Source organism: Protopterus annectens, chromosome 6.part0 (assembly GCF_019279795.1).
Source record: "Protopterus annectens isolate FY-2018-M chromosome 6.part0, PAN1.0, whole genome shotgun sequence".
NCBI lineage: Eukaryota > Metazoa > Chordata > Ceratodontiformes > Protopteridae > Protopterus > Protopterus annectens.
In genome coordinates, this window is record NC_056737.1 from 38,263,143 (window position 1) to 38,287,480 (window position 24,338).

General features: G+C 45.3%; 1 protein-coding gene across 3 annotated transcripts in view; it reads left to right on the forward strand.

Moving 5' to 3' along the window:
* The window catches only part of EIF2AK4 (eukaryotic translation initiation factor 2 alpha kinase 4), a 3,701,979-nt gene that overhangs the window by 745,355 nt on the left and 2,932,286 nt on the right, over nucleotides 1–24,338 (forward strand). For all 3 annotated transcript variants that reach the window (XM_044073832.1, XM_044073831.1, XM_044073833.1), the window contains one exon: nucleotides 17,374–17,531. In XM_044073832.1, coding sequence (XP_043929767.1) covers nucleotides 17,374–17,531 — 158 coding nt within the window. The remainder of the gene's footprint in view (nucleotides 1–17,373; nucleotides 17,532–24,338) is intronic.

Below are 24,338 nucleotides of genomic sequence, written 5' to 3' on the forward strand. Positions count from 1 at the left end.
AGTTTTTCGGCTCAGACTTTGCGTACATTATGCCGTCGGATCCTCCGACTTCCCAAATTGTTAAGAAACGCAAAGAAAAGGACCGACACTCGCGGTCCGCGGTTTCGGCCGAAACCACGGTAAAGCAAACCGCGAGTGTCTCGGTTTCGGCGGAACCCGGCAAACGGTTCAATCTACAGCGAATCCATGACTACTACCGAGGCCCCTTCTACCCTAGCTGAATCGGCCTCTGAAATTTTGCCTTCTAATGTGGTTTCTCTAGAGTTATCGGACACCATCCCTTTGGATGTCTCTACCCCAGCACGTGGTGCTGCTAGGCCTCCTGCAGCCATGTCTATAAAGGCCTTTGCCAGGGCTAAAGCAGCCAAAACTGCTAAATCAGTGCATGTTAAGCCCCCTCTCACAGGCCCAGCTCCAGTTCACAAATGCTTACTCTGGCAGAGGATCTCATCTCTCTAATAAGGGGATCCCAATCTCACCCAGACAGGGCCTCACAACCACCGGAAAAGAGACCTAGAGCAGAGCCCCTGAGCCAGGCTCCTCAGATGACTCTTCTGATGACTCAGACATTACAGACCATCCAGAGGCTCCTCTTTCTACTTATGAAGATTCTGATGCTGAAGAATCTATTCCTTCTGCCTCTCCACCAGAGGAATTTTCCTTTGGGAAACCTTACATGCCATGCGAGAGCAATTCCAATGGCAGGGACAAGATTTCTCAGATTCAAGAAAAGGCTTAGGACCTTTTACACTTACCACAACATAGGCCCTTAGCAATACCTCCAGTTCTTCCTGTTGTGGATGATGCATTTAATGATGTTTGCACTGCTCCTGATACTTTACCTCCAGCCCCTGCTAAGCCCGACAGGTTCTACAGGGTACGGACACTCATCACCACTTATACAAGGCTCCTTTTGCAGACCCGAGACTATCTCCCAGGGGCCTAAGGCAGTAGCTTCGACCTCAGCTAAAACCCTCTCCCTTCTGATAGGGAATCCAGGTCCTTAGAGATGGGGTAAAAGGTATACACCTCCGCTACTCTCTCAGCTAGAGCTTTGAACTGTCAGTTTCATATGATCCAATACCAAGAGTTTATGCTTGATCAGTTAACTAAGAAACTGTCCTCTGATGATTCCTTAGATAAGAAATATGTTCTAGAAATGGTGAATAACATTCAGCAGGTTAGTAACCATTCTTTAAAATGTGGCTATGATGCACTGGAGGCTTCATTTAGATCAGCCATGACTGGCACAGTTATAAGAAGGCATGCATGGTTGAAAGAGCAGGTCTTGCCGGATCATGTTAAAGCAAAGCTATTAGATGCTCCTATGGACAAGGTCAGTCTATTTGGTTCTCCTGCCCAACAAGTAATGAAGAAAATGGAAGAGAAGGCAAAATCTGTACAAACAGTTAAAGATTTTTTACAGGTACAGCCCCCAAGGTTCAGCAGGAACTGACCTTCCAAAAATTGGTCCTTTCCAGACTCCTCTAAATATCAGAGAGGCAGGAATAGACGTTCCAGAGGCAGAAATCAATCCAGAGGAGGTGCCTACAGGGGACGCCAGTGGCAAGGCAATAACCAACGAGGCACAGATACAACCACTGCCACTGCAACAGGACAATCACTGTGACTTGGCTCTAACACCGCCTACCAGGGAACAAATGGTAGCACCCTTAGGCGGAAAGTTAGCCTTATTTTCAAAAAACTGGCACTATATCACAAGAGACAACTGGATTTTGCAAACTATAGACCAAGGCTACAGGTTTCATTTCCACACCTTACCAGCAAAAAGAGGAATGCCAAACCTGCCACCAAATCAAAAGTCAGAAGCCCTAAAACAAATAGCTCAATTAACAAAGATGAGAGCTGTGGAAAGGGTACCACCTACAGAACAGGGCAAGGGATTTTACTCCAGACTCTTCCTAGTACCAAGAAAAGAGAACAGTTGGAGACCTATTCTCGACCTGTCCGCTTTAAACACATTCATCATCGTTCCAAAATTCAAAATGCTGACCCTACACCAACTTCTTCCCATGCTGGGCAAGGAGTATTGGCTGGTAACTCTAGATCTCAAGGAGGCATACCTGCACGTCCCCATACGACCAATTTGCAGAAGATACCTCAGATTTCTTGCAGGATCAGAGCATTATCAATTCTGAGCATTGCCCTTTGGCTTATCTACTGCACCCAGAGTGTTCACGAAATGCCTGGCATCAGTAATCGCTCATTGCAGGCTTCAGGGAATCCAAATGTATCCATACCTGGACGACTGCCTGATACAAGCGGACAACAAAAGCAAGCTGACACAAGACTTACAAAGAGTCATTTGCTTACTACAAGCCCTGGGATACACAGTCAATCTAAAAAAGTCAAAGCTGGTACCATCCCAGACAATAACATTCTTGGGAGCAGAATTGGACACAGTAAAACAGATGGCATTCCTAACTGCAGAAAAACAAGAACAACTTCCTCTGTACTTCTTGGCACTAGCAAAGCAGAACATACTAACAGCAAGGAAAGTACTGCAGGCCTTGGGTTTCATGGCATCCTGCATAATCTTGGTCCCTCATGCCAGACTACATATGAGAAAGCTACAGTGGTACCTAAAGAATTTATGGTCTCAACACAAGCACAGCTTAGAAACCCGAAATACCACTAATCCCATGCCTGAAACAAGAGTTCCTATGGTGGGCTCAGACATGCCAGGCAAACCCAGGCTTGTCCTTCCACAACATTCAAGCAAGCCAAACCATCACAACGGACGCCTCAGACCTCGGTTGGGGGCACACATGCTGGACAAGTGCATTCAAGGCTTATGGACTCCAGAACAACTACACCTGCACATAAATCAAAAAGAAATGCTGGCAGTAAAACTAGCAATCCAGAATTTCAGACCATTCCTCAAAGAGGGCCAATTGATGATAAGGACAGACAACACCACAGTCATGTGGTACATCAACAAACAGGGAGGCACATTCATACCCCTATGCCGAATGACTCTGGACCTGTGGAATATGGCTCTAAGCTACAACATTCAATTACAGGCAATATTTGTACCGGAAAAGAAAACATCCTAGCAGACATGTTAAGCAGAACTACCTCGGATGCTCACGAATGGATGCTACACCCGGACATCTTCAAAGCCATCACAAAGAAATGGGGAATGCCACAAATAGACCTATTTGCATCCCCACTCAATCACCAGCTCAACAAATTCTGCACAAGGACATACCACCCTCTTGCTTGGAAGGTGGACTCTCTATCCTTCAATTGGAAAGGCCTGACAGCATATGCATTTCCACCCCTTCCTTTGATGCACAAGGTACTACTGAAAATCAAAGAGGAACGTCCAAGGATAATTCTGATAGCTCCAAATTGGCCAAGACAACATTGGTATCCATTACTGAGGAGCATGTCCGTGGGGGGAACGTGGACTCTACCCTGATTCCTTTGATGTTGACTCAGAGCAACTACAACATCTTGCATCCAAACCTCAAAACTCTGCAACTCACTGCCTGGAACATTACATAAGAGCATCCAGATTTATCCCAAAGGGTTAAAGACATTATCCTTGAGGCCCAGACCTTCTACTAGAAGGAACTATGCAGGAAAATGGAAAAGGTTTGTCATTTGGAGTACGGAAAGAGGGAAAGATGTGTCAAAGGTAGATATTGCCAACATCCTGGAGTATTTGGCAGAGCTCCTACATACTGGCCTGTCCTATTCCTCCATCAAGATACATGCATCAGCTATTTCTGCAGAATACAGCCTCGATCCCCCTGTCTTCTCGCATCCTCTACTCAGGCAGTTCCTCAGAGGAATTAAGAATGTAAAACCTCCTAGGAAACCACCATTACCAGCATGAGACTTGAATTTTGTGCTAGAAAAATTGACACTCCCTCCATTCGAACCAGCAGCAACAGCAGATCTTCAACACCTATCCTGGAAAACTGCTTTCTTACTGGCAATTACTTCAGCAAGAAGGGTTTCGGAACTACAGGCTTTAATGGCAGTGCAACCCTTCCTAATCTTCCATCAAGATAGAGTGTCCATGAGAACTAATCCTACATTTATGCCTAAGGTGGTATCCAGAGTGTCCCTAAACCAGGCAATCCACCTACCTACCTTCTTTCCCAATCCACAGAACAAAGGGGAAAGACTGCTGCTTACCTTGGATGTACATAGACAGTTGCGCTACTACCTGGACAGAACCAAGGGCAATAGAAAAACTGACCAGCTCCTAGTAGCCTATGCAACAGGAAGGGAAGGAAAAGCAATTTCAAACAGACAATCTCCAAGTGGATAGGAAATTGCATAAGATTCTGTTACTCCTATCATGGAAAGCAAATTCCACAGAACATAAGGCCTCATTCTACAAGGGCTACAGCCACTACCACAGCCTTCTTACGAGGAGTGGCTACCAAGGACATTATTGAGGCGGCTACTTGGACCTCCGTGCATAAATTTGCCAAGCATTATAACTTACCTCTATACTCTAGATCCCGAGCAGGGTTTGCCACTGCTGTGTTGCAAGGGATCCTAACTACACCATAATTCTTATTCCTCCTCCCTAGTTTGGCTATGGTATTCTACCCATTTGTTAGACTGCAGATGCATCCTTGAAGGACATAGTACAGTTTTGTACCTACCATAAATGTAGATGTCCGAACAGGATAGCATCTGCAGTCAGGATTACCCACCCTCCTTCCCTCTGTGGTACTCCTAGGGTATTGCCCACCTAATAGCTAGCTGGGGATCTCTTATGGTGTATTTGTTTGTATATATGTACATACATGTATATTTTTGTGTTTGCCTTCTACTTTTGGGAAACATTGGCATTTACCCAAAAATTTAGCTATCCAAGAGGGCTACTGGCATCTGGGGCAAGAAACACTGAGGAAAATGGCGTCGGCTGATGCCTTTATACCCGAAGACCAGCAGAGATGACGTCGGGTGAAGTGCGACACCAGCCGAGGCCAGACCCAGACTTTGGAATCCGGCCGACCGAAGGGCTGCCTGACAGGACAACCCATTTGTTAGGACTGCAGATGCTATCCTGTTCGGACATCTACATTTATGGTAGGTACAAAACTGTACTTTCCTCCTTCAACAGCCTCGGCACCGTTGGAGCCGGTGCTGGTGGAGCCGATGGAGGTTTTTGGGTCGGCCCCGACCCTTACTCCAACCCCGGCTCTCGAGTCGGAGTTCAGTACACAGACCTCCTCCATCGGCCCTGGGGGGACGCTTCGGGACCGATGTTTTCGGTCCTGAGCCTTCCTCTCAGTGCGTCGGCTGCGGGGGTATCGTCTACTGTTGTGGCCACGGGGGTTGGACCTTCCCAGGACTCTGGCGGTCCGGCCTTCAGGGCCATGAGGAGTGCTTTGGCCAAATTTTCTTTGGCTACCTCCACGGTCTCACCAGCACCTTCCCTACACACGGAGACTGGGTCTTTGGTAGTCCCCCTGTCCTTAGACAGCAGAGCCCCGGGGCCTGAGGTCACCCCCAGTGGGGTTTCCCCCCTCCTGGAGGTCCCTCTGAAGCTTCTTCGGAGGAACCCCCAAGGAAAAGACTGTGCAAGAGGAAGCACATCGACTCCCCTGATGAGTCTCTCATGTCGGACACCGATCTTGATGATGCGGAGGGGTCCCTTAAGTCGTCCTCAGATGATGTCTCCTTCGCAGACATTTTGGAAGCCCTCAAACAACGAGGCGGCTGGCATTCCAAACCCCCTTCCGCTGACGAGTCGGTGTTCCTCAAGGCCTTCGGGGCTCAGCCCTCCGCCTCCTGGGTGTCTCCGCCCTTCGACGAGCTCCTAGATTTGATCTGTCGAAGGGCGTGGGAACATCCAGACTCTGTGGAACCGGTGCCTGCTCGCCCAAACAAGTTCTTATCAGCACCCCCAGAGGAGTTTTTGACCAAAGGTGTGGCTATAGATGCCTTGGTGGTGGCATCTGCTACCCAACAAGATGTAGCAGAGGCTTCGACGTCCATCCATCCTCCTAATAAGGAGTCTAGGAGCATGGATCGGTACGGGAAGCGCACCCTCAGTTCAGCGGCCTTTACCTTAAGGTCCCTGAACTATTTAGCGCACTTCACTAGATTTCAGAGGGATCTGATCAAGGAGCTTTCAGATACCCTCTTGGGTAACCTACCTGAGCAGCTGGTCCAGACGGTTGGCTCTCAGTTGGCTACGCTGTCATCCATATCAAACTCGTCCATGAGGCTCATTTCATATGCAGCCGAAGGCAGTAGAGCGGGTACGGGTGTTGCTCTACGGAGGCAAGCCTGGCTCTGCCTGTGTCACTTTGCGGAAGCCTTTAAGTCTTCCTTTGCCGATGCTCCCTTTGATGTGTCCTCTTTGTTTGGACCCAAGGTAAAGGACACGTTGACCCGCTGCGAGCAAGAAGGTAAGACTCTGACTGCCGTAGGGGCACGATTTTCCACTCTCTTTCGGCCTTATCCCAAGGCTAAAAGAGGAGGGAAAATGTGGTTCCGTAAGTCCCAGAAGTCTTATCCCTCGCAGCAGGACGATCCCCCTTCTAGAGGCAGAGGAGGGGGAAATTTTTCTGGAAGACGCCGTCCCAGAGGCGGCAGAGGCCCCCGCAACACTGGAGACCGTGAGTCCTTTCGTGGCTCTTCAGCCTTCCACAATCCCTGAAGAATTGCCCGACTGTGCAGCTCCGGAGCCAGTCGAGGGTCATTTTTCGAGGCACCTAAAAGCCTGGGAGGGTATCACTCAGGACCGATGGGTGCTTCGAATCATCGCCGGAGGTTACGCCATCCGTTTTTCTCACTCCCCACCACCGTCCAAGAGAATCCCGGACCCGCCACCCAGTCAACGGGAAATCGCAGCCTTAGAAGTCTCAAAGCTGCTTCAAAAAGGAGTCATCCAACTGGTCCCCGCAGACCAGATCGGATTAGGGACTTACTCAAGATTCTTTTTGGTGCCAAAAAAGACCGGGGACTTGAGGCCCATTTTGGATCGCAGCATCCTAAATCGATCAGTCAAAAAGTCCAAGTTCCGAATGGTCACCTTACAGTCCATTCTCCCACTGCTGGAGAAAGGTGTTTGGATGTGCTCCATAGATCTCAAGGACGCCTATTACCACATCCTGGTAGATCAGGCGTCCAGGAGACATTTGCGCTTCAGCCTGGGAGACGGTCATTTTCAGTTCTGCGCACTGCCCTCTGGTCTCACCACAGCCCCCAGGGTGTTCACCAAATGTTTGGCGGTCGTGACTGCTCACCTGAGGAGTCTAGGATTCCAGGTGTTTCCGTATCTGGACGACTGGCTCCTAACTGCCACCTCCAGGCGTCTACTATTGCAAAACCTACAAGCCACAATATCACTAGGCACTTCCCTTGGAATCGCCTTCAATTGGCCAAAGTCTGTGTTGCTGCCATCTCAGCGCATAAGGTTCATCAGAGTAGAGATAGACTCGAACCTAATGCGGGTCTGTCTTCCTACAGAAAGGATACAAACTATACAGGCTCAAGTCCGAGCCTTGATTCCCAGATCCAAAGCTCCAGCCAGGATGGTCCTGCAGCTATTGGGCTCTATGTCGGCCACTGTTCTTCTAGTCCCCTTAGCAAGATTGCATATGAGAATTCTCCAGTGGCTCCTTTCGACACAGTGGTCCTTTCAGGATCTCCCTCTGTCACCTCATCCGGATCACGGAAACTTGCAAACGGGACATTCGCTGGTGGCTGGTACCCTCCAATCTGGATCAGGGACGACCCTTTGTTCCACCTCCTCCTGTGGCCACTTTGACTACGGACGCCTCCCAGATGGGGTGGGGGGGGGCATTCCCTGGGCAGGTCAGTCCAAGGCAAATGGCATTCAGAAGAGAGCCTCCTTCATATCAACATTTTAGAAATGAGGGCAGTGTTTCTGTCCCTACAAGCCCTTCACGATTACCTCCCTCAGGGCGTAATTGCCGTTCACTCCGACAACATGTCAGTAGTCTGGTACCTGAACAAGCAGGGAGGGACCAGATCCTACCCCCTTTGCAGAGAAGCCATGAGAGTTTGGGAATGGGCAGTGACGACCAGGCATTTTCTAGTGGCGACTCATATCCCTGGCAAGTCCAACGTGATAGCCGACAGGCTAAGCAGAACAATTCTCTCTCCTCACGAGTGGTCTCTGAACGATGCAGTGACAACTCAGATCTTCAGCAGATGGGGAACTCCTTGTTGCGACCTCTTCGCAACCCCGCTGAACGCGAAGTGCAAGAAGTTCTTCTCTCACTCCAGCTCCGGGAGAGTCCTATGGACGATTAGCCCATCCTTGGCCCACCGGCTTGCTATCGCCTTCCCCCCAGTTCCCCTCCTTCCCAGAGTGATCCAAAAGGCGTCTCACTTGGGGAGCAAAATGATTTTGGTTGCCCCTTACTGGCCTCGTCAGGTATGGTTCCCCTATCTTCGGAGATATGCACTGGACGGTCCATGGTTCCTGGATCAGATCCCAGACCTATTAATTCATCAGTCGGGACAACTCCATCAGTCCCTTCACACTTTGAAGTTAACAGCTTGGCTCCTCCTCTTCCGACTGTAGTCAGGAATCATACCTTACACCCGGAAGTCATACATATCTTATCCTCGGCCCACAAGTCTGCCACTAAGAAATTGTATACTAGCAAATGGAAGAGATTTGCTATTTGGGCTCAACTCCGGGGTCTGGATCCCATCACTGTTCCGGTATCGGAAGTCCTGAAATTTCTGACTTCCCTATTTAATCAAGGTTCTTCAGTCTCTACCATCAAGGTCCAATTGGCAGCTATTTCCAATTTCCATGAATCTACAAACCCACCTTTAATGAGCAACAGATTGTGTAAAACCTTCATGAAAGGTGCTCTGCTTTTACGACCTCCGATTTCTCATCCTGCTCCTCCATGGGATCTCGATGTGGTGTCACGTGCCTTAACCTCCTCCCCCTTCGAGCCGGCAGCAACATGTGATTTGAAATTTCTTTCTTGGAAAACTGCCTTTCTGGTCACGATTACTTCGGCCAGAAGGGTTTCAGAACTTCAAGCTCTGTCTGTAAAACCACCGTACCTGTTTTTTCACAAAGATAGAGTATCCCTCCAGCCTGATCCATCCTTTGTCCCTAAAGTTTGTTCCAGTTTTTGCCTGCAACAGTCACTAGAACTTCCAGTTTTCTTTCCAAAGTACTCAAAGTGGAATACATCTTCCACACATTGGATGTTCATAGGCAATTGCGCTTTTATTTAGACAGGACCCAACAAACACGGAAAACAGATCAGTTGTTTGTGTCCTTTTCGGATAATAAATTGGGCAAATCCGTCACAAAGGTCACTATTGCCGAATGGATCAGGGACTGTATTAGTCAGGCGTATTCCTCTTCTAATAAAGAGCTTACAACCTCTATCAAAGCTCACTCTACAAGAGCTATGGCTACTTCAATAGCATTCCATTCTAAGCTTGCCGTTAGTGACATTTGTGCAGCGGCTACGTGGTCTTCCCCGCACACTTTCATTTCCCACTACAAATTGGATGTGGCATCTCGGGGGCGAGCTTCATTTGGTTCCACAGTGCTCAGGAGTGTTTTCCAGTGAGCCACCCAGGAATTAGGTGCTAGGGGCGCTGTCCCATCAGTACAGAATGTAGGCGAGATAGGATCACATAACATCTTTTAGTTATGTACTTACCATAACTTCAGATGTTTGGGATCCATCTACATTCTAATACCCACCCTCCTTCCCCCTGCCTTGGAGATCAGAAGAGATCGGACGGTCCGAATTCTATTGTTTCATCTTGAAACATCTGGCAATGTTATATAAACAGTTATGTGTGTGTGCATGAATGCGGACAAACAAGATCTGGGGGATTAGCGGTGGTGCATCCTGGGATAGAGAATAGCTCAGCCAATAAGAGGCTTCGCTCTATAGCATAGCGTGCCGAGTCGGAGCCAAGGATCGGCTCCGAGCCCATCAGTACAGAATGTAGGCGAGATGGATCCCAAACATCTGAAGTTATGGTAAGTACATAACTAAAAGTTTCTTCTTCTGATCAGGAATATTCTGATGCTGAGGAATCCATTCCTTCAGCTTCTCCCCCTGAGGATTTCTCTTTTGGGGAAACTTTGCATGAAATGAGGGAACATTTCCACTGGGAAGGACAGGAGTATTCGGAATCTAAGAAAAGACTAAGGGATTTTCTTCTTCTTCCCCAACATAGACCCCTGGCTATTCCTCCTGTTTTGAATATTGTGGATGATGCTTTTTCGGAGGCTAACTTAACCCCTGACTTTCTTCCTCCTGCTCCTGTTAAGCCTGATAGATATTACACGGTTCCTGATTCCCACCAGTTTTTATACAAGAACCCTACTGCTGACCCTGAAACCATTTCTCAGGGTCCTAAGGGAGTTAAGGCCGCTTCTGCTAAAAACCCCATTCCCACTGAGAAGGATTCTAGATCTTTAGAAAGATGGGGCAAAAAAGTGTACACTTCTGCTACTTTATCTATTAGGGCTTTAAACTGTCAGTTTCATATGCTGAAATACCAGCAATTTCTCTTGTCTGTTTTAAAACAAAAGCTTACTTCCATTTCTGCCTGTGCAGATGATAAGGAATTACATGATTTAATGCATGTCACTGAGCAAGTTGGGAAGCATGGTTTACACTGTGGATTTGATGCCTTGGAGGCTTCTTGTAGGGCTGCTGCCTCTGGCACAGTAATTAGAAGGCATGCATGGTTAAAGGAACAAAATTTGCCAGAACAAGTAAAGGCTAAATTATTGGATGCTCCTGTTCAACATAATGTTTTGTTTGGACCAAAAGCTGAAGAGGTGATTAAAAAGATGGGAGGACAAGGCGAAATCCATGCAAACAGTTAAAGATTTCTTACAAGTACAGCCACCCAGATTTAGCAGGAATTGGCCTACAAAAAATTGGTCCTTTCCCAATTCAGACAGGCCTCAGAGGGGTAGATACAGACGCTCCCGAGGAAGGCCTCAAACACAAGCCTCTTATAGACCAAGACAGTGGACTGCTTCCACCCCTAGGGAAGGAGAGGACAGGTCACAAACTCATAGGAAACAGACTCAATGACTCCCTCTGTTGGGCTGCAGGCACTTCTTACCTGGAAGCCCCACTCGGAGGAAAACTTTCTCTTTTTCATCGAAATTGGACTCGTATAACCCAAGACAAGTGAGTTCTGGATGTGGTTTCAAGAGGTTACAAATTCCATTTTCATACCCTTCCAAGGCCAAGCGGATGGCCAGACCTTCCAAAACATCAGTGGACAGAGGCCTTAAACCAGGTGGAAGCTCTTTTGGCTATTTCTAGTCCCCAGGAAGCAAAATTCATGGAGACCCATCCTGGATCTGTCAGTCTTGAACACCTTTCTAGAGATTCCAAAATTCAAGATGCTTACTTTACAGCAGCTACTTCCAATGCTGTCCAAAAATGCAAGGATGGTAACTTTGGATTTAAAGGAGGCATATTTACACATTCCCATCAGGCAGGAACGCAGAAAATACCTCAGGTTCAAGGTCGGATCGAGGCACTTTCAATTCTCTGCGCTGCCCTTTGGATTGTCTGCTGCGCCCAGGGTCTTCACCAAATGCCTGGCTCCAGTAGTAGCTTACTGCAGACTCAGGGGAATTCAAATTTACCCTTATCTGGACGACTGTCTTATTCAGGCAGACAGCAAGGAGGTCTTACTCCAGCATCTACGGTTAGTTCAGGATCTCCTCAAGTTCCTGGGATTCACTGTAAACATAAAAAAGTCAAATTTGACACCTTCACAACAGATAATTTTTCTGGGCGCTTCTTTAAACACAACAACCCAGATGGCATTTCTGACATACGAAAAACAGTTTCAGCTGGCTTCAACGTTCAAAAACTTGGCAACTTTAACTCAGCTATCTGCAAGGAGATTCCTGCAGGCTTTGGGTTACATGGCCTCCTGCATCCTTCTCGTTCCATATGCAAGACTACACATGAGGAAAATACAGTGGTACCTAAAAAGTGTATGGTCTCAGCATTGCCACAGTTTAGACATACTGATCTCTGTCCTGCCTTGTCTTCAAAAGGAATTCCTTTGGTGGTCCAAGGCATGTACTCTAAACAAAGGGAAACCCTTCTGTCTGCCTCCTGCCACTCAGATTCTAACCACGGACGCCTTGGATTATGTATGGGGAGCCCATTTTCAGGGCAACTGTCTGCAGGGCCTATGGACAAAGGATCAGAAGCACCTGCATATCAATTTAAAGGAAATGTTAGCCATTCAGAAAGCTCTAATGGCCTTCAGGAATCTTCTACAACCAGGACAACTACTGATACGGACAGACAACACCACAGTTATGTGGTACATAAACAAGCAAGGGGGATCTCATTCCTACCCCCTTTGCAGGCTAGCCATGGATCTATGGAACACAGCTTTAGCTTGCAATCTGGACCTTCAAGCTCAGTTTCTACCAGGGAAGCAAAACTTCCTGGCAGACAGTCTGAGCAGAAACCTTTCGGATCCACACGAGTGGATGCTGGACACCGAAATATTCAGGATGATAACAGCAGTCTGGGGATGTCCCCACATAGACCTCTTTGCATCCCATCTCAATCATCAACTACAGAATTTTTGCACCAGGACTTTCCACAAACAAGCTTGGAAAGTGGATGCACTATCTTTCAGTTGGAGAAACCTCTCGGGATATGCCTTTCCGCCTCTTCCTCTTCTTCCACGGGTGTTATTAAAGATCAAACAGGACAGGCCCAAGATGATAATCTTGTTGGCCCCAAATTGGCCTCGACAGTTTTGGTACCCTACTCTGAAAAACCTATGTCTGGAGCCCCCTTGGGTCTTACCACAGACTCCGAACCTTCTGTCCCAACATCAGGGCTAGGGTTCTACACTCCCATGTCAGCACTCTCAGCCTGGCGGCCTGGTTAATTCAGGGCCTTTGATTTCTTCTCTCCTACCCAAGCAGGTTATGGATGTCATTTTAGAAGCCAGGCGTCCTAGCACTAGAAAATCTTATGCAGGAAAATGGAAAAGATTTTGTTCCTGGATGCAGGCTCAGGATTCTGATCCTCTTCTTCCAAACATTCCTTTGATTTTACTTTACCTTACAGATCTCTTACATAAGGGTCTCTCTTTCTCTTCCATTAAGATACATGCCTCTGCTATTTCCGCTCATTATAATACTGACCCTCCAATCTTTTCCCACCAGCTCATGAGACAGTTTCTCAGAGGAGCTAAGAACTTAAGACCTCCTAGATCTCCTCCCATTCCTGCTTGGGATCTCAACTATGTTTTGGAAAAGCTCACTTTACCTCCTTTTGAGCCTGCTGCCTCTTCTGACATCAAGTTTCTATCTTGGAAAACAGCCATCCTGTTCGCCCTGACCTCTGCCAGGAGAGTTTCAGAGTTGCAAGCTCTTATGGCTGTGGAACCTTATATTATTTTTCATCAAGACAGGGTGTCTTTGAGGACTAATCCTACATTCATGCCTAAGGTGGTTTCCAAAGTGGCTTTAAATCAAACTATCCACTTGCCAACTTTTTTCACCACTCCTCAAAATAAAGGGTAAAGGATCTTACATTCCTTGGATGTACACAGACAACTACATTTTTACCTGGACAGAACCAAGGACATCAGAAAATCAGAGCAATTGTTTGTTTCTTATGCTTCAAGTTCCCAAGGTAAAGCCATTTCAAAACAGACCATTTCTAAATGGATTGCTCATGGAATCAGATTTTGTTATTCACACCATGGAAAGCAAATCCCAGGGAATATACGGACTCATTCCACCAGAGCTGCTGCCACTTCTGCTGCCTTCCTCAGGGGAGTTACTACCAAAGACATTTTGGAAGCTGCAAGTTGGAGTTCTGTGCATACTTTTTCAAAGCACTACAATCTACCTCTCTACTCTAAGTCTAGGGCAGGCTTTGCTTCTGCAGTCTTGCAGGGCCTTATAGCCGCCCCTTATGCTTTATGACCACCTCCCTTTCTTTTTGCTTTGGGATTCTACCCTACAGTCATGACTGCAACAGTGAAACACGATGAACATAGTACAGTTGTGTACACTTACCATAAATGTAGATGTTCGAGTGTCTTCACTGTGGCAGTCTGTGTTTCCTTCCCTCCTGTCCCCTCTTATTTTTACTTTTGTGTGGTTCCTTTTTTCACCATTCTTCTGAGGTGTATTTGCAAAGGATATGGGACCTTTTTCATTTTGGGACTCCTGACATCTGGGGCAAGAAAAACTGGAGAAGATGGCGTCGGCTGTCAGCTTTGTACTCGTGGCGCTCTGACGTCAGGGAGCATGGTTGAACAGCCGACGCCGGACCCAGACTTTGGGATTCTGGCTGACCAAGGACTGCCTGCCGGCAGGGGAGAACCCTACAGTCATGACTGCAACAGTGAAGACACTCTAACATCTACATTTATGGTAAGTGTACACAACTGTACTATGCCTGGAAAACATCCATTGTTGCTCAGCTACACAAGGGAGTCCCCTCTGCAGATTCAGACAATTATAGGCCCATCAACCTCACCAGCTTTGTATGCAATGCATGAAGCATATCTTAGCATAATGTATTTATGCAGACACAAGTAACTTAACTGATCTAAACCCCAATCAGTTTGGTTTTATGAAAGGTCCTGTCTCCTGAACCTAGTAAGCTTCTTTATATAGGTCACAGAGGATGTGGACAGTGGTCAGTCAGTGCAAGCTGTTTATCTGGATCTGACCATGGCTTTTGACACTGTTGCATGCTGACATTAGTAAAAAGTAACAGTTTTGTCCATCGGCTTGCAAATTGGCTGTCCGATAGATCCAAGGTTGTGAAAGTTGCTGGCTCCCTCTCTGAATGTAAAATTGTAACTAGTGGGGTACTGCAGCTGTTAGTGCTGGACCATCTCCTGTTCTGCATTTATTTTACAGACATCTAGTCCAAATCTCAGAAGTGTTGTTGACCAAGTGCACTGATGACTACAAGCTAGGAGCTGTTATCTGTTCATCCACTGACATTAAACTGCTCCAGGAAGGGCTGGAATATGCATATACCTGGTGTACTGAAAATGGTCTCAAGTTAAATGCTAAAAATTACAGCATACTGCTATGGGAAAAAAAGTTTACAGCTCATATTTTGCAAATGGTACTTATCTTCAAACAAATATGATCATGAAAGACATGGGGAATTACCCGGCCAATTCTTTCTCATTCAATCATGATGTTTCTGCTGTACTCAGGAAGTCCTACAATCTGACCCAGTTAATTTCCAAGGGAATATCTTCAAGATGCAGATGAGACATCCTGCTACTGTACTCTTCCCTTATCAGACCCATCATTGAATAAAGTGCCATCTCTGATATGTAGAAAGCAAAGCATATTGTACAACTGGAAAGGCCCCAAAGGTACCTTACCAAAAAAGTTAAAGGCCTTAAATCTTTTAATTATGTCCGGAAGTTAGCACAACTCCTTATACTCTTTAGCCTACAGGCTGCTGTGATGTGACCAGTGTCACACTTTTCGAGCCGTGAAAGACCCAGCCCTTCTTGACTGCCTGTTTTTTTTGCAAAACTAGTGCCTCAACATTTACTGCCACTAGGGACCTAAATCTATACAAAAAAAATAAGCAAGGTTCACTGGAGAGAGAAGTTCTTAACTCAGTGTATTCCCAGCTTATGGAATAAGTTACCGTTGCAGGTCAAATAAAGTGCTACTTTGACTACCTTTAAGGCTAGTCCTGATTATTGGATAGGTGGATACAAATTTACAGGGATTATCATGTACTTGCTCGATTTGGGAGCTCGATACTATTAAGTGTTTGAAAAGGGAGACTTGCACTTCTAAGTGTGAATATTTCAAGGTGTATATTACTAGGCATCTCTCGCCTAGTATTATGTTCCCTAGTACCACAGCCGTTGCTGGCCTGTCTAGCACTCAGTGCCCCAAAATAGTACTCCATCCACTCAGCTCTGTGAAGAGGGAAAAAAAAAAAAAGACTTTGGCGTATGCAGTAGAAAACCAGTTAGTAATTTTGTACCAATCTGCTACCTAGAGATCCATCCCCTCCTCCAGCTCTTGAAATGTCTTTCTCTACCAGCATTTCAGTATGTAAAAAACGAAAGCAGGAACACTCGATTGCTTTCCCTAACACTTTGTGCCTGAGGGTGGCTGCCTCATTAGCCTCACCGTTGCTATGCTACTGTTTGTTATGTCTTCTCTGTTACATATGTCTGAATGAAAGAAATACCATTTATTTACAGATTCAAGTAAGTATTATGTTCTTTTTTCTGTTTACCACATTCCTTATGCCAGTAATCAGTATTTTTTTTTTTTTTTAAGTCTCCTCACTTGCCTACTTTCCAAAACCATTAATAATTTTAATTAGTTATTGTCTACCTAACAAGTTTTTCCTGCTTTATTAGAAAGGTCATTTGAAGAGCACACTGTATTACTGAAATATATGCTGTTTTGTTGATAATCTCTTGACAGATAGTTTGTGTGTGGATGAACTTTCTTTGGACAGCTGTAGGAAGTGAGACTTGCTTGAGTGATGCTAGAATGTTCGGCCGGCTGTGACTATAGTATAAGTAGTTTTAGAATGCATCTATCATCTGTAAGAGATGTGAGGGTAATTTAAGAGATATTGGAATGCATCTGTGTGCTGAAATATGAGGATAGCATGGGGAGAGGTTGGAATAGTGGTTAAGATCTTTACCTCTAAGATACAAGTTAGAGGGTTTAATTCCGACTTCTAGTTATTGGCTAGGCTTGTAACAGTCTGAAGACTGGTAGCCTAGTATCTACCTGTTCTTATGAGAAATACTAGATGCATGTGGCAGCTGTAAGAGATGAGATAGCAAGAGAAATACTAGAATGCATTAGCCATAAAACTGTTTAGCTCCCTTGCATGGCACCAGTACCTCCACCTTTCACAAATTCCCACTGCTTATCACCCAATAAATGGATGTCACAAAGCATTCGTCTTCTGGAGAGTAGGAGACCATGCCAACTTATGACAAGTTATGTGATGTTAGGTCTTCCAGACTGAGAATAGGTGTATGATGAACAGGTGGCTAAGAATTCAGCCATTTGGGTATCCATAGAGGATAGACCCAGAAGTGGGAAAAAACAGTATAAAAAGTGCATTGCCTTTTTAACTTCATTAGGCTGCCATGGAGTTGGGTAGCTGTAAGCCAGATTCCGTTATTGATGCACTTTAATGTGTTAAATCTTGTACCTTGATTTCTAAATTGTCTTTACAGACGAGTGCTTGATAAAGAATTTCGGTTTGCTTACTGCAGGTTACAGTATGAAAATCATGCTGTGGATCTAAAAGTTGCGCTGAAAATTAGTTAGAAGCCGTTATAAAAATAAGTCTTCTCATTTTTCCTTTCTAGGAGCAGTCAGAAAGGGTTGACCAAATAAGTCCAGAGAGCCCTACCAAGGGGAACCATTTTGGACGGCAGTCTTCTTCAGGTTCTAGTGGTGGAATTCCTGAACAGCCTGATTGCAGACTTGGAAGAAACAGCCGTGCCTATTCATCTGGGCAGTCAAGGTAAGCTAACACCTGCCACAGCCCTTCTAAAACTCATAGTCTTGACATTTCAGTATCCATGTGGTCCGATTCCCCCATTGGCATACCTGTGCCTAGCTTAGAGGAGAATGGTGTCCCTGTCAGATATCCATCTTAGTTTATGCCTGCACTGTCTTCATTACTTCCACATGACTTAATGTGGGTTGGTACCCTTATCTGATGCTGAAAGGAAAGAAGATCCCTAAAATAAAAATGGGTACACTTTTCCTCATTCCTGAGCAGATCCATCAGTGAGTTTATCAGTTCTAGTTCAAGGCCTGCAAAAGTGGAGGTGGGTAAAGGCCACAGCATTACTTAGAGGAACTGTCAAAGGGTCCCTGTTGAAGGAACACCTGACCTGAGTCAGATAAGCAGAAGATAAGGCATCTGGCAGGCCTCATACATTCACTTCCACAGTTTGCATTCCAAATATTTTGAGTATTTCTCCTCTATTTCAGAACCTAGTCTTTGCTACTCTGTTGCTCCCTTTACCTAAATATTGTACTCGGTGTCTGTCCATTTCTGAAGAAAGTGCAGTTTCCTTTCACTACATCTGCCATATTTATTTTGCACTGTAGTCCAACTTAAAATTACATTATCCAACTTTTCCTGTCCCTGGCTATTTATCAATCTTTATACATGTGCACATATGTATATGTTATTCCAAATACCTTTTAGTCTTTACTATCAGTATTAAATGATATACATAAGACTAGAGTTGAGGTATCCTAATCATTTCTCTTATTTTCCAGCTCCATTCTAACATTTGCTTCTTAGGATCACTTAGCATTTGGGCTATTTACAAATCCTGTAGAAGTCCTCACACAGTGCTATTTTATTCCTTTGGTTATCCTGATTTTTTTTTTCCTGAAATGCTTTATTCCATTTGCTTTGCATATGTCCTTTATATGCAAACCAAGTCCATCAGTTGGCTTAGAGGATTAAGGAGCTATTAAAGAGCTGTTTCCTGTGGTGCAAGGTTTGATTCCATCAGCCTCCATTGCCTAACTCTGTGACTCTGAGCAAGTCATGTAACCAGATAGTTTCCAGGCCAAGTCTGAGAAAAGCCTATGTTGATCAGTGCTCTACTCCAAAAAAAAAACAAAATAAAAAATGTAAAACTCAGAAGTGTCATTTTGAAACCATAATCCTCTAATATAATAGCATCAACTTATACTCCAGTTTGTTGAATGCTTTACTAGCATCACATGCAACATTAGTTTCTACCTTTTCTGTCCCTGTACTATCTCCCTTATCCCTGTTTTTGCTCTTACCTTAAACAACTCATTTCTGACTTACCAGTAGCCTCTTCATCCAGATTGATATGTTAAGTGATAAGTTATAGCTAAGGTGTAGTAATTCAGAAGTGCTAGATATTACCAGTTTACATCTTCTCCATCTTTTTTTTCATATATACATATATATATATATATATATATATATCAGTAAGTGTGTGTGGGTTTTTATAGTCCTACATAATCTTTTCATCCTGTATACTTTCCCTATACCATTTAAAGTCCTTCCATATCACTGCTACAGTATTCTTCATGAAAGGGATTCCCTGCCTCGGGTACCCCAACATCCAGTGAATATACCAAAGCCATTGGATTTTGTAGACGTATGTCATGTGTGTGCTCCCTGCTCAAGGCGTAGGACATAAAGGTGAAGTACATACCTCTGAACTTCTTTGCCGCCAGTCTGAACACCATCTTTGATCGTTGGTTTGAACGCTGCTCCTTCTGTGCTGGTTACCAAGCCGAGTTTCAGATTAGTGCCTCATTGGGGTTTCTTCTTATTTTTTTATTTCTTTTTCAGTGTTGTGGATTTACATGTCATCAGAAAGGGAAAGTGTGGTAGGCAGATTCCCCATAAGGATCATCAAGAGTAGTGTCTCTTCTGTTTTGGTGCTTCTCATGACCATACGACTTGTTCTCTTTGCCAAGCATTTGTCCCTAAGACCCTATGTCCATTTACCTGGAGAATGAACATCTTAATTTGTTGTTGCAGGGTGCTTTGGTGGACTCCTCCCATGCCAAAGGTCAGCTGCCTGCCAGGAAAGGGCAGAGAGTCAGGTCTGATTTGGCCACTGTTAGCCCCCCTCGATGTCTCTCAAGGCTGGTGAAAGCCCAGAATAATGCTCAGTTGTTATGTGAGATTCTTACACTGCTACTGTATCAGAGGTGGGCATAGATCCGGCTTCTTGCAAGTGCTTGGAGGCTTTGCAGATGTCTGTTCTGGAAGTTGAGGGGAAACCTCAACTGATAATTTCAGAGGGTTTGAGGGGGATTCTGCAGATGCTTGTTCAGGAGGAGATTCCTACTACATTAGGTGAATGTAGGCAAGGGTCTGAATCTCCTAGGGTGTTTAGGGTAGACATCTCTCAGAAGAAAACAATGAAAAAACCAAGCACATTTCACCTGCTGCTAAAGATCCCCACTGTGAATGGTAGGATTTTACCCAGGGGTTATTGATGACCTCCAAGCCTCCTCACAAAGTTTCTGTACCTGCTCCCCCTTGGTCCTCTACCCCATTCAAGAGGCCCAGAGAGCAGGACTTCACCGATGAGGACTTGGATTCTGGGGTAGAGTCTTTTGGCATATTCCTCTCAGAACCCTTCTCCCTTGGATTATGGCTCTGAGGAGGAATACTGTATTAGTAAATATCTCTCTTTGAAAAACTCTCCTTTGGGGCACTATTTCTGTTATGATGGAATTTTTTAAATGAGATTGTTCTCAGGTTACTGACTTCCAAAAGAGGTATTATGAGCAACTTCAGATGGAGCTCCCTTAGCCCTCTTCTATCCTAGCTGGCCTTTTGGATACCTTTTCAGCAGCTTCTTTGACCCCGGGTACTCAACCTCCAGCCCCTAAGAAGCCTGACAGATTTTATAAAGTGCCTGAGGAGTATAGGTTTCCCCTACAGATGTCCTTCTGCTGACCCTTCTGTAGTGTCTGTCTCTTCTGACAAACCCTGTAAGCCTTTGCCTTCTACTAAATTACTTCCTTCAGACAAGGACATTAAGGCTGTGGAACATCTGGGCAAGGAGGTATATACTGTTAACAGTTTGGCCTTTCTTACTATTCACTACCAGACTCGTATGACTAGGTATGTGTTGGCCCTTCTTTTCTCAGGCTTCCCAGGCTGTCTCAAACCTTCCTGACTCTGAAGTGAAGGAAGGCCTTGGCCCTCTCTTTGATGGGCTGTACTTCTCAAGTAGCTCACTACTCTATTAAATGTAGTTATGATGCAGCTGATGCCTCCTATAGGGCTACTGCTGCTTTTGGTTCTGTTTTGAGACTTTACTCTTGCCTTTGACTCCAGCCTTTGCTTGATGATATTAAGGCTAAACTGCTGGCTGCTACTCTTGACAGCAAGAACCTGTTTGGTTCTGTGGCTGCTGAGCTTTTTTAAGTCCTTGCAGGTTACATCTTGTAGCTTTCTTCCCCCTTTTCTGAGCCAGGTTTTTTTTGTCTCTTCGTCTTTCCCTGTCCCTTTGGAATTGGCTAAGGATCACTCAAGACTCGTGTTCTGTTTATCATCCGTTAGAATTACTTTATGGTGTGGAAATCCCTTCCTCCTTTTCTGGACATCCCTCAGCCTCAGAGAACATTTCTCTATGCCTTCTTTACCCTTCCTCCAAGTCCAAGGGTCCTGCTCAAGATACAGCATGACTCCCCCAAAATCTTGTTGGTGACTCCTTTTTGGCCAGATAGCATTGGTTCCGTCTTCTCAGCCTAGCCTAGGGCAGTCACCACTAGTCACCTCACAGGGTGGACCTACTAACACAAGACAAGGGGTCTCATTCATATTCACTTGTCTAATCTTCAACTGACATTGTGGATGATTGGGTTATGAGCCATTTAAGCACCTTTTTTTCTGAAGACTTGCTTGGGGTTGTGCAGGAGGCCAGGAAACCTGCTTACCAGGCAATTCTGAATGTTTAAATGGAAGAGATTTTCTGTTTGGTACCTTGCTCGCAACCAGGATCCATTTTCTGTGGAGGTCCTTCTAGTTCTCTCTTATTTGTGTGAATTGCTCCATGCTGGGTTAGTATGCTCTTTTTTTAAAGCTCACTTTCAGCTGTTTCTGCTTGTCTGCCATTACTCCTCCTTTGGACTATATTTGAAGTCGAGCAATTTCTTTAAGGCATCCTTCATGTCAGACCTCCCAGGAAACCTATTCTTTCCTTCCTGGTAACTTAGTTTTGATCTTGAAAAACAAACTCTAGCTCCTTTTGAGCCTGCAGCTTCAGCTTCCTTACAGCATTGTACATGGAAAATGGTGTTCTTTTGGCCTTTACTTCAGCTAAGAGAGTGTCTGAACTTTAGCCACTTATAGCTGTTCCTCCTTCTTTAGTTTTTCAAAGCTACAGGGTGTCTCTTCATACTAATCCTTCTTTTATGCCCAAGGTGGTTAATGAGTTGTCTATTAATCAGTCTATTAATTTGCCCTCATCTTTTTCTTCTCCACAGTCTGGTAGTGAGAAGGATGTTCATCATGATTCACTGTTAAAGTCATTACAATTGGGTTATCCTGCTGGCAGGCTACCCGCAGTCGGCCCGAGTTCCAAAGTCTAGGTCCTGCGTCAGTTGCTGTCACCTCCTCTCTGACTTCAGTGCGCCAGGGGTATAAAAGATGCAGCCGACGCCATTTTCTTCAGTCTTTCTTGCCGCGCGGTGCCCGAAACAAAAGCAGTTCGCAGGTGCCGGTCGGCCGACTCCTGAGATTTTCAAATTCGAATTTCAGATCCGAAATCTTCATTAAAGCTAAGTACCCCGTTGGGGAAACTTTTTTCTTGCTCCAGACTGATGTCAGAAAAAGTTAATAATTGTATTTCTTGTGGGAAGCAAATACCTCATAAGGATTTTCATTCTTACTGTAGTCCTTGCCTAGGCCCTGACCACGACATTGCTAGTTGTTGGTTTTGTGCTAGATTTAACCAACGCACTATTGAGCGTCAGTATGATTTTGCATTTCAATATTTTGACAGAAGATTTTAACTATATGATGCCGTCGGAGCAACCGACTACCGGAGTTTATAAAAAGTGCAAAGAAAAGGACAGGCACCTGAGGTCCAAAACCGACGACGAGACTTCCGCTAGGTCTGTTGCCGGTTCTCAGTGAGGAGCTTTTGCAGCCCCTGACACCCGCTACCTCAGAGCCATAGGCCGCTGGAAACTCAAGGTATTGGACACTCGGAAACTATTCTCTCAGATGGGTCAGGAGCCGCTGAGCAGGCATTAGCTTCTGAGGGTGTTTTCAGGCCTGCACAGTTATATGTAAAACCAACTTCAGCTTCAAAAGCAAAGACTAAAGCAGCTCTGAAGACAAATAAACAAGTACAGCATTCTCCTGGACAGGCCTCCATGCCTAAAAAGCAGATGCTTAAAATGGCCGAAGACCTAATTACTTTGATCAGGGGTTCCCATCCCCCTCCTGATAAGAGGCCTAGGCAAGAGATAGATTATGCATCTTCAGATCAGGTTTCCATTTCCTCTGATTCCTTTTCTGAACAGGAATATTCTCTTCCTCTCTATGAGGATTCTGATGCTGAGGAATCTATTCCTTCAGCCTCTCCTCCTGAGGTTTTTCTTTTGGGGAAACCCTGCACACTATGAGGGAGCATTTCCACTGGGAGAGCCAAGATTACTCAGAATTCAAGAAAAGGCTCAGAACACTTCCTTTTATTACCTCAGCACAGGCCCCTTGCTATTCCTCCTGTTTTAGACATTGTGGATGATGCATTTTCAGAGTCCGGACTGTCTCCTGACTCTTTGCCACCAGCTCCTGTTAAACCAGACAGATACTACAGGGTTCCTGATTCACCTAAATTTATTTACAAAAACCCTGCTGCAGACCCAGAAACTATCTCTCAGGGTCCCAAAGGGGTCAAGGCTTCCACTGCAAAAAACCCTGTCCCCTCTGATAGGGATTCAAGGGCCCTGGACAGATGGGGGAAAAAGATTTATACTTCTGCTACCTTGGCTGTAAGAGCTTTAAATTGTCAATTTCACATGCTTAAATATCAGCAATATCTAATGTCCCTGCTTAAACAGAAAATGTTGACAAATTCAGAATGTGCAAAAAAACAAAGAAATGCAGGATTTATTGCATGCAACTGAACAAGTAGGAAAGCATACTTTGCAATGTGGTTTTGATTCTCTAGAGGCCTCTTGCAGGGCCGCTGTTACAGGTTCTGTTATTAGGAGACATGGTTGGTTAAAAGAACGAAATCTGCCCGATCATGTTAAAGCAAAATTATTAGATGCTCCATTACAATATGATACCTTGTTTGGTGTTAAAGCAGAAGAGGTGTTGAAGAAAGTGGAGGACAAAGCTAAGTCTATGCAAACAGTCAAGGATTTCTTACAGTTACAGCCTCCCAGATTTAGCAGGAACTGGCCGGCAAAGAATTGGTCCTTTCCAGTGTCAGACAGGCCACAAAGAGACCGATACAGACGCCCCAGAGGCAGATCACAGCCCCAAGGCTCATACAGGCCTAAACAATGGGGTGCTTCTACCTCCAAAAGCAGAGAAGAAAAATCACAGCCATACAGGAAACGGTCTCAATGACTTCCCCCTGCCAGCACCAAGCACTTATCTTCTGGCAGCTCCTTTGGGGGGAAAACTAGCACTTTTTGCACAAAATTGGCACATGATTACCCAGGACAAATGGGTCTTAAATATCGTATCCCGGGGCTACAGTTTCCATTTTCACACCCTGCCAAGGCCAAACGGTATGCCAGACCTGCCACGCAATCAATGGGCAGAGGCACAAAAAGAAGTTTC